At 40.0% G+C, this 10917-nt stretch overlaps 2 protein-coding genes across 2 annotated transcripts; both read right to left on the bottom strand.

Moving 5' to 3' along the window:
• Positions 1-1855: 1855 nt before the first annotated feature.
• Positions 1856-3963, bottom strand: arpp19b (cAMP-regulated phosphoprotein 19b). Its single transcript, XM_080001878.1, has 3 exons — positions 3769-3963; positions 3024-3146; positions 1856-2930 (listed from the first exon to the last, which is right to left on the bottom strand). Exons 1-3 carry the CDS (start codon positions 3811-3813, stop codon positions 2760-2762), a joined length of 339 nt encoding a protein of 112 aa, XP_079858004.1. The 5' UTR covers positions 3814-3963; the 3' UTR covers positions 1856-2759.
• Positions 3964-4570: 607 nt separating this feature from the next.
• rsl24d1 (ribosomal L24 domain containing 1) lies at positions 4571-7418 on the bottom strand. The gene is made up of 6 exons (XM_080003032.1): positions 7274-7418; positions 6132-6245; positions 5723-5795; positions 5562-5625; positions 5332-5417; positions 4571-4928 (listed from the first exon to the last, which is right to left on the bottom strand). The coding sequence occupies exons 1-6, from the start codon at positions 7352-7354 to the stop codon at positions 4852-4854; spliced, it is 495 nt and encodes a 164-aa protein (XP_079859158.1). The 5' UTR covers positions 7355-7418; the 3' UTR covers positions 4571-4851.
• Positions 7419-10917: the final 3499 nt, after the last annotated feature.

A 10917-nucleotide genomic window follows, 5' to 3' on the forward strand; every position in this document is an offset into this window, starting at 1 on the left:
TGAGATCTGGAGACTGGCTAAGCCACTCCAGGACCTTGAAATGCTTCTTACGAAGCCACTCCTTCGTTGCCCGGGCCGTGTTTTCGGGATCATTGTCATGCTGAAAGACCCAGCCACGTTTCATCTTCAATGCCCTTGCTGATGGAAGGAGGTTTTCACTCAAAATCTCACGATACATGGCTCCATCCATTCTTTCCTTTACACGGATCAGTCGTCCTGGTCCTGTTGTAGAAAAACAGCCCCAAAGCATGATGTTTCCACCCCCATGCTTCACAGTAGGTATGGTGTTCTTTGGATGCAACTCAGCTTTCTTTCTCCTCCTTTACCAAAAAGTTCTATTTCTGGTTTCATCTGACCATATGACAGTCTCCCAATCCTCTTCTGGATCATCCAAATGCTCTCTAGCAAACTTCAGACGGGCCTGGACATGTACTGGCTTAAGCAGGGGGACACGTCTGGCACTGCAGGATTTGAGTCCCTGGCGGCGTAGTGTGTTACTGATGGTAGCCTTTGTTACTTTGGTCCCAGCTCTCTGCAGGTCATTCACTAGGTCCCCTCGTGTGGTTCTGGGATGTTTGCTCACCGTTCTTGTGATCATTTTGACCCCACGGGGTGAGATCTTGCGTGGAGCCCCAGATCGAGGGAGATTATCAGTGGTCTTGTATGTCTTCCATTTTCTAATAATTGCTCCCACAGTTGATTTCTTCACAACAAGCTGCTTACCTATTGCAGATTCAGTCTTCCCAGCCTGGTGCAGGTCTATAATTTTGTTTCTGGTGTCCTTTGACAGCTCTTTGGTCTTGGCCATAGTGAAGTTTGGAGTGTGACTGTTTGAGGTTGTGGACAGGTGTCTTTTATACTGATAACGAGTTCAAACAGGTGCCATTAATACAGGTAAGGAGTGGAGGACAGAGGAGCCTCTTAAAGAAAAAGTTACAGGTCTGTGAAAGCCAGAAATCTTGCTTGTTTGTTGGTGACCAAATACTTATTTTACCGAGGAATTGACCAATTAATTCATTAAAAATCCTACAATGTGATTTCCTGGATTCTTTCCCCCCAATATGTCTCTCATAGTCGAAGTGTAGCTATGATGAAAATTACAGGCCTCTCTCATCTTTTTAAGTGGGAGAACTTGCACAATTGGTGGCTGACCAAATACTTTTTTGCCACACTGTATATATACAGTCTATGAATCTGAATATATTTTGTAAAATCAATCTGTACAAACATGATATGATTTAAATACATTATTTGCACTTTATATACATATACTCAACTGATGCTAAATGGTACAGTACAGTACCACCAACATATTATATTGTTATAACAACCATTTTCAACCATGTTACACACAGTATATGACCTATAAATACATACTTGCAATTCCCTACTTTCACCAGAATGTTAATCGTTGATGAGGTAGAGCTTTATTTTCTTTTATTTCTTAGGTTTACTGTATATTGACCTGTTTGTCATCATGGTACCTGGCCAATTTGTTCTATTTATAATTACTTTGTTATTATTTCCTATTGTTTCCACACAAGCTGCTGTAATGAGGCAATTTCCCTCTGGAGATGAATTATGTCTTATCTATACATATAGTCTTATCTATATATATAGTTTTTGTTGCAATATTTTTCTTTTAGTCAAATACTGAAGGCAAACGTGTAATGATAAAAAGGCTAGGAGGGCAATTGAAATGTGTTTTTCAATTAGCCTGTTGGAGAAGGACTGAAGAAGGTACCAATACTAGAACATGCATTTATTTATTTGCAATAATAGTCAACCTAATCCACTGAGTCCGTATGCACAAGTATTTAAAAAAGACAAAAAAAACCCAATAAATTAACATAGATATTATTCAAAACTATTTTATTTACAAAAACACATGGCACAGTGTGATTGCACTACAAATGTACATGCACACTCCAGACATTAATATAGCTGTTTGCCATTAAAAGCCTTAATGATTCTAGTCCAAACAGTGACAAGACATTTCAGGCTAGATTCACAACTAAGTTCCTTACTGAGCAAATATTGCTCACGAGCAACAGCGGTTCATTACTTGTAAGGCCTTTTCGAGGTCAGAATGAGATGAATATCAACAGCAGTCTTTGTCACTAAAACAGAATAAAAGTCAACCAGCTAGCAACGTTTGCCTGATCCGTGTTCCAGAAGGTAAAATGCATAAGGTCTGAGGGATCTATGGAGAGGGATTAAAGATCAGACTGGAACTCAATAAATCTCACATTTTCTTTTTTTCCCCCCCAAAGCCTTGATTAATTACAGTCAATTTAATTATGGTATATGTTTGATTGGCTGGATAATTAAAAATTGACATGTCACAGCTTTTTAATAAATCCAGCTGATGATAAATGCATTCCGTTAATGTATTTTCAAAATGGAAGGGCCGTGCTAAAATGGGAGAATGTTCTAATAACGCAAGATATCACAAGTTTCATGTACTCCCCAGGTGTATTGTAATGTACAGCTATAAGGTTAATTTTCTTTCTTTTTTTTTTTTTTTTTTAAGATTTCAAGATGTGTTTTTTCCAACTATAGACTTGCTGAATGTAAATTACAGGTGACCAACATCTGCTAATTGCTAATATTTTGAGCATTATGTTCAATGGACATTTTCAAGTCATTGAAATAGTGGACAATAATGAGATGGTGGACAATAATGAAAAGGGGAACTGGCAGGTTGCTATGCAAGGCAGGTTGGAATGGGGTCATAACACGTAAAAATGCTCAATAAATCAACCAGCCAGTTTGCTGGCAACAATCGAAGGCTTTCTCTGAGGCAAGTCCTGAGGCGTTGGGATGTGATCTCCCGTGATCTCCGTTTTCTCTGTCGGGGCCATAGGCAACTGCTTGTTCTTCATCTTTGCCTTGGCCATGTTGTAGTCCCCGGAATCAAAATACTTTTGCTGCAAAACAAAACAAAAACAGGATGTGAGGCTATTCCGAGAGTTAAACTGATGGAAAATTAAGCCGGGGGTGTTTAAGCATTCGTCACGCACCCCCTTCTGAAGCCTTTTCCTGAGCAGGTCTGACCCGCCCGGCTTGGCCCCCAAGTTGGGATACCTGGCCTTCAGCTTGGCCTCCTCTGCCTTCTCAGGACTGGTCACAGCATCCTCCATCTCCTGGTGGAGGGAAGAGGGATCAGAGGGACTGCAAAGCTCTCCCATATCTGGTTAAAAAGCTGTAACGCATGAAACCAAACTGACAAGCAGATTAAGGATTCGTTTCATGCAGGAAATTGTATTGCAAATGGACTCTCCAGGACTCCAGGACTCAGACAGGAAAACAGTAACCCAGCCTCCTGATCCAAGGCGATATATATATATATATATATATATATATATATATATATACACACACACACACACACACACACACACACACAAACAAACAAACACATACATACTAAATGTTAAATAGACAGGCGGCGCCATGATGGATCCTCCTGCTGCTGTGCTAACATCCCTGGTTAGCTGCCGCTCTAACAAATGCAACCTACAAACCAAATTATAATTTAAAATTTGAAACCATCAAATTGTTTTCACCAGATTGTACTTGTACCATGATGTATTTTCCCATATGTAACCGACTAAAGGCGGAGTTTCCGTAACGGCAGGAGCGGCCAGCTAACCCGCCTGCGAAGCATTCGCTCCATTCAACTCGCTCCACGCTACAAACGCGGCTAGCTCGGCTAGCACGGCCGACTCGCGCTTCCTCGGCCACCCGCGCCCGCCGTTTGCTTACCTGCTGCTCGTCAGGGTTCCGTGTGCCTTCGACCTCCTCGGACATGGCTGTAGCTAATCCCGGATCGGAGCGCAGAGCTGTGGAGATCGAGGGCCCCGACGCGCGGTGAAGGGCAGCGGCGGCAGAAGAGCGGGCCTACGGCAAGTGCGCGGCGGCGGGGGCCGGGAGGTGGGGGGGGGGCGGAGCGTCACGCCCCCCCCGGGGCATCGGCCAATCGGAGAGTCGGGGACTACTTCCGGGTCTCCCGCCCCGGCGTGTTGTGCGTTGGTTTCGCAACGCGTCGCCGCGACACCGGGCAAGCGCACACGGGAGGCAAGCGGGAGACGCCACCTGTGGAACTCGGGAGGCGCCGACTGTCAAACGTCGCGGAGTGGAGAACGCGCGGCCCTTCTCCACACCCAAGCGTCCTGGCAGCGTCCTGGCATCACAGGGCTGAGATCCGCTGACATAACTGTCGACATAACTTGGGGTCAGTTCCTCATTTGGATGCCGAGGCAGGAGCCGCAGTCTTGGGTCACGGGTGTTCCTGCCCAAGGTGACGTCTCAACGTCCGCGGCGTCCCACTGACTCGTCTCCATAGGGCACGGCAAATCCTAACTGACGTTATTTTATAGAGGAAAATGTTCACGCGGCTGATCAAATACTAAAAGTATTCATGTATAGAAAAGTTTATACGTGTATGTATAGAAAATCAGATGGTGCAACCCCTAATTTAGATAGAAAAAAAAAAAGTATATAGCAGAAAAGGCCTTTACATAGTGCAAAGCAATTCTTCATTATGAGAATAAACACAAGTGGTCTCACAGATTTTTTTATTTGTTTCAAAATGTCACCATATACCATTTCAACTTGAGTATGATGCACTGAGCTACTTGACAATCCAAACCAAAACAGAATTAAATGCAGGTATCAATGCTGGAGCAGAATAGACTATTTACAAATGTTCCTTTATGTATTCGAAAACAAACAAACAAAAAAAACGGGTCCACTGGAGATTTTAAAACTCCAAAATAAATGTAGAGAGCCTGTTTCATATCTTAATGAAATACTTAAGCAAGAAATAAAGACTCCTGCGCATAAAATTTAAAGGTCTTCATCCTCCATGTCCACATCCTCTTGCAATTTTTGCACCATCTTGTCTTCCATTTGTTTGGCTTTTCCTGCAAAGAGGAAACGCAAGGTTAGAGAACGTCTGGAAAGCCACAAACCAAAATAAATAATTATGCGATACAACTGTTTGTGACCTGATTCTTATCAGGGTTATTATATTAGGATGTAAAGTATTATTAAAGCATTTTTTTTTTCAAAGGAGCAATTTCAAAGTACTTAAGCATTGAGGTGATGGGAATAAAGTCATGAATAACTGAACTTTCACAGGAGATTTAACATCTTCAAAATGTTTTATTAATTTGTCCTCGTTTTCTTGATAATTTTGAAAATCCTGGATTTTTTGGGCATTCGTTAACATTTCAAGTGTTATTTCCAGCCTTGAACGTGTAACAAACAAATTGCAACACTGCATGCCGTGCACTATGAACCAAGAAGCTTTGTTGGTCCTCTCACCGGCGTGTGGAGCTTTGATGAGGTGAATGCTCTTCTTCACTTCGTTGATGGCCTCCTCCTTTTCTAACTGTTTGCCCTTCTTCAATCTAGAAGAAGAGAGTCACGATGTCAGGAGGAATAACGGCGCCTTTCCACTCCCATCTTTCAAAGTCACACATTTTCATACCGCAACAAGACACAGCAGGGCGGCATTTTTTTGTATGGTGGAGTTAGCGTTCAGATTAACTTACCTGTTCATTATAAATCTTGCCTGTCGTTTCTGTTTTATTTCTTCTACCTTCTTCATAGCTTCCACTGTAGAAAAGGGAAAAAAGTAACATTACATTTTTTTCTGAATCCACAAATAACTGACTTCTGAAACCAATTGCTGATAAGCGTAAACAGCTTTTACCTGTCTTTCCCCAGAGCGCCCGCTGGTATTTGACAGGAATATTTCTTCGTTTCTCAAACTCCAATGAGTTATCCTTTGTGTTGAGAGGGAAAAAAAATGTTATGATTGAGTAAGTGAAAACATTTCACTTTATTTGGCCTGTTTATATATATTCATTCATTCATATTCATATTCTAGTGATTAAATATGTCTGGGCAAAACATAACTCCAAACGTAGTTGAGATTGATCTTTAATCGGCATACTTTTTGTGCTGTTCCAGTTTTATACAGATTCCATTAAAAACACCTGAAGTCAGCTCCTGTCTGGTACTTTTTGGGAGGGCGTTTAGTTCGCTGCATGGCTACGTGCGCCTACGAGTAGTTAGGGTAACCTCACAGGACAACCGAAAAGCCCTTTAAACCGACTCACCACCGTCAACTCCTTCCCCGCAGCCTTCCTGAACGACTTGGTCCATCTCGTCTTTCTTGGATTACGCTTCTTCTTGAAGTTTTTGTGACACTTTGATTTGCAGAACCTGAAAACCTAGACGCCACGGCGAGAAGACGAAACGTTTGACACAGACAAAGAGCAGAAGGGACAATCCTTTCATTAGAGATCGAGCACAACCGTATGGTTTTTCAACAGACTAGCGCAGCGGGGCCCAACGTGGGGCACGGGGAGCCCCGTGGGTCCTTCGAGAGGTTCCGGGGGGGTTGATAGTAGAGCTTCACCTCAACTTCTGAATCAATTCATTGTCACATACACAATGATACACAGTTCAACATGTAGTGAAATTCTCAGACGCCTAGCTCCAGAACAAATGTAACAAATTGAATATATCCTGGCTCCCCGGGGCTCAGGCGCCTATAACAACAGAACAATATTAATATAATATAACAACAAAATAGTAAATTAATCTACAGATAAATGAAATACATCAAAATAAATAAAATAAGATTCAACTGTAAAACAATATTAGTATTTTTTGCAGTGTTGGGTTTGAGTTTCAGAAAAATGAAACAGTGAAACAATGAGACGACAACAGCCAGTACGATTTCTTTTTTTTTTTTTAGGAAAAAAAAAACAAAAACATTATACAATACAATCGGTGTCGATTTGTTAACCTACAAGACATTATCACGTTGGATGTGCAATGATTACTGCTTGGCTGTGATCTCCCTCCGTAGAGTATGGACAACACGGAGATTTGGACAAAACCACCTCCCGCAACATAATCACCGGCTGCTGCTTGTGTTCCGCAAGAGGGCGCCGCGGGAACACGAAGCGGTGCCCCACGGTCCTAGGCCCCGTTCCGTCCGCGAACGTGTCAGATCTACTCTCCGACGCCACAATGTTGTTGTTGTTGTTGTTGTTTTTCCCCCACCCTCCATCATGTCGGTTATCACAGCGAAACGTACGAGTAACGTCCGTGCAACGTCTTCTGACGACCGCCTCCCACGCGCTCCCTACGGGTCGTGCCGCGACTCCCACCACGTGTGCGCCGCGGCACGTTACCCAGTAAACGCGGCGATTTAAACCCCCGCAGCGGTGCGGTCACTCCAGCCGCTTACCTTGCAGTCGTTCCGGACGAACATCATGCCGTGCCCGGGGTACACGGGCCCCGAGCAGAAATAACACTTTTCTATGCGCATTTCCACGCAGACGCCCCGAGAACGGGAACCACACCGCGCCCCGAGAGAGTCTGGGGCTTCCTGGAGGAACTGTAGACCGGAAGCTGCGTCACAGGCTCACTGCCCCCCCCCCCCCCCCCCCTGGTGGATGCACGCTGCAATTACAGACATATAGATAGATAGACAGACAGACAGACAGACAGACAGACAGACAGACAGACAGACAGACAGACAGACAGATAGATAGATAGATGAGACAGACAGACAGACAGACAGACAGATAGATAGATAGATAGATAGATAGATAGATAGATAGATAGATAGATAGATAGATAGAATGATAGACAGACAGATAGATAGATAGATAGATAGATAGATAGATAGATAGATAGATAGATAGATAGATAGATAGATAGATAGATAGATAGATGAGACAGACAGACAGACAGATAGATAGCTTGATAGATAGAATGATAGACAGACAGACAGACAGATAGATAGATCGATAGATCGATAGATAGATAGATAGATAGATAGATAGATAGATAGATAGATAGATAGATAGATAGACAGATAGATAGATGAGACAGACAGACAGACAGATAGATAGCTAGATAGATAGAATGATAGACAGACAGACAGACAGACAGATAGATAGATAGACAGACAGATAGATAGATGAGACAGACAGACAGACAGACAGACACATAGATAGATAGATAGATGAGACAGACACACAGACAGACAGACAGACAGACAGACAGACAGACAGACAGACACAGACAGACAGACACAGACAGACAGATAGATGAGACAGACAGACAGATAGACAGACAGACAGACAGACAGACAGACAGATAGATAGATGAAAATGTGTTACAGAAGCACATGTCAGTAATAAAAACATGGAAAACATTTCAAGCCCAAAATAACATCTGGGCAAAGCGAGCATTTATAAATAGTTGAAGCAGCCTCATCACCACTGATGGAGTTTGTTCAAAACATGTGAAGATAAATACATTGAAACGATGAAATACAATTATTTTTGCAATTCCCCCCACGGACCACTAGGAGTCCGCGCACCCCCGTGTGGGAACCCCTGACACACAAACGCACGCGCGCGCGCACACGCACGCACACACACACACGTACCCACACACACACACACACACACACACACTCACACACACACGTACCCACACACACACACACACACACGTACCCACACACACACACACACACACACACACTCACACACACACGTACCCACACACACACACACACACACACACGCACACACACTCACACACGTACCCACACACACACACACTCACACACACGTACACACACGTACACACACACACACACACATACACACACACACACACACACACTAGTATGTTTATTTAAGTCAAGAGGTTATTTGTCACATACATACAGTATACATATGGTCATACATTAGTACTATGTTTAGTAGTACGTTTATTTTATAGTAGTTTGTTTAGCAGTATGATTATTTAATACTAGTATATATTTAGTAGTATGTTTATTTAATAGTAATATATGTTTAGTAGTATGTTTATTTTATAGTAGTATATGTTTAGTAGTATGTTTATTTAATAGTAGTATATGTTTAGTAGTATGTTTATTTTATAGTCGTATATGTTTAGTAGTATGTTTATTTAATAGTAGTATATGTTTACTAGTATGTGTATTTAATAGTAGTATGTTTAGTAGTATGTTTATTTAATAGTAGTATATGTTTAGTTGTATGTTTATTTAATAGTATTATGTTTATTTAATAGTAGTATATGTTTAGTAGTATGTTTATTTAATAGTGGTATATGTTTAGTAGTGTGTTTATTTAACAGTAATATATCTTTAGTAATGTTTATATAATAGTAGTATGTTTATTTAATAGTAGTATATGTTTAGTAGAATGTTTATTTAATAGTAGTATGTTTATTTAATAGTAGTATATGTTTAGTAGTGTGTTTATTTAATAGGAGTATATGTTAAGTAGTATGTTTATTTAATAGTCATATATGTTTAGTAGTGTGTTCATTTAATAGTCCTATGTTTAGTAGTATATTTATTTAATAGTAGTATATGTTTAGTCGTATGTTTATTTAATAGTAGTATATGCTTAGTAGTGTGTTTATTTAACAGTAGCATATGTTTGGTATGTTTATTTAATAGCAGTATATGTTAAGTAGTATGTTTATTTCATAGTAGTAAATGTTTAGTAGTATGTGTATTTCATAGTAGTATATGTTTAGTAGTGTTTATTTAATAGTCGTATGTTCAATAGTATATTTATTTAATAGTAGTATATGTTTCGTAGTATGTTTATTTAATTGTAGTGTATGTTTAGTAGTGTTTATTTAATAGAAGTATATGTTAAGTAGTATGTTTATTAAATAGCAGTATATGTTTAGTGTTTATTTAATAGTAGTATGTTTATTAAATAGTTGTATATGTTTTAGAGAAGAACATTTATGTTTAAAATAAAAAAGATCAGCAAAACTATCAGAATTGAGTGGGACTGAATTGAAATTCCGTGGAGTCTGTGGGTGTTCCATTCACTTTGAGGGAAATGAGACGTGATCCTTCAGAGTTCTACCTCAGAGACCTCATCAAGACTCTGACTGCTCAGTCACATGAGAACAGATATTATGTATTGTATTAAAGTGCATACCACCAGTTTTCAGTGTCAGTCTCAAGAAAATGGAGGAAACACGAGGTCTGAACAAGTTTTCAACATTGAGAATTCTGAATTCTTCTGAAAAGTACCCAGTCCTTGAAAGAATGAACAAAAAAGTGTCAACACAGCATATTTTTCAGGTAATTATTTTATTATCTATATGTGGCCATCATGAGAGTATCAAAGAGGATTGCTTTGACATTTCAGCACAGAAAATAAATTGATGTTTACTTGGGAGTAAAGTCTACACGTCTTAAAAAATGTAGACATGTCAGAAAAGCATAAGTTAAATAATAACAATAAATGACAACATTATCATTTTACAATTGGCATTAGAATTCAGGCAGCGACATTATTTGCGGTACTCACTTTGCCTCCTTACCAACGCATTCCACAGGAAATGAATCAACGAGAAACAATTTATAATCACAGAAAAACGTCACATTGAAGTTTGGGATTTTATTTTACAAAGAAATGCTATGAAAAAGAAAATTTCAATTGAAATTCTCAAACGAACCTAAACAACTTTTAGGTGAACGCACACGGTGGTAAAGAAGAAAAAAAACAGACGGCTGAACTCCTTTTGATCTCTCTAGCTGAAAAGAATGTGTGACTAACCTTTTAAGTAAAATGCTTTCTATGATGGTAGAAAACTAAAAAAAAACCTATCACGTCTATATGCAAATAATGTTTTCCAAAATCGAAACCAAAGAAAATCACTAAATAACAGAGACTTCAAGTTTCTTTGATAAAGATTATTCTTTTGTTATTAAGATATAAAAATTGATTATGTTGCTCTTCACTCATAGGGTTATTATTTTGATAGTCAGAATCTCTGTTACTGTCACAGGCAGACAGATAATACTCTGGATTTAGTATT

This window comes from Zeus faber (genome assembly GCF_960531495.2).
Source record: "Zeus faber genome assembly, chromosome: 6".
Classification (NCBI taxonomy): Eukaryota; Metazoa; Chordata; class Actinopteri; order Zeiformes; family Zeidae; genus Zeus; species Zeus faber.

Bases quoted from the DNA above. Each gene is read 5' to 3' on its own strand.
- arpp19b (XM_080001878.1), bottom strand. From the start codon at position 3,813: ATGTCCGAGGAGGTCGAAGGCACACGGAACCCTGACGAGCAGCAG. The intron at 3,147-3,768 runs GTAAGCAAACGG...TCCCTCCACCAG, and splicing joins GGAACCCTGACGAGCAGCAG to GAGATGGAGGATGCTGTGAC. The intron at 2,931-3,023 runs GTGCGTGACGAA...TTTGTTTTGCAG, and splicing joins GGAAAAGGCTTCAGAAGGGG to CAAAAGTATTTTGATTCCGG.
- rsl24d1 (XM_080003032.1), bottom strand. From the start codon at position 7,354: ATGCGCATAGAAAAGTGTTATTTCTGCTCGGGGCCCGTGTACCCCGGG. The intron at 6,246-7,273 runs GTAAGCGGCTGG...CGTGGCGTCTAG, and splicing joins TCGTCCGGAACGACTGCAAG to GTTTTCAGGTTCTGCAAATC. The intron at 5,418-5,561 runs GTAAGTTAATCT...CTCTTCTTCTAG, and splicing joins GCAAGATTTATAATGAACAG to ATTGAAGAAGGGCAAACAGT.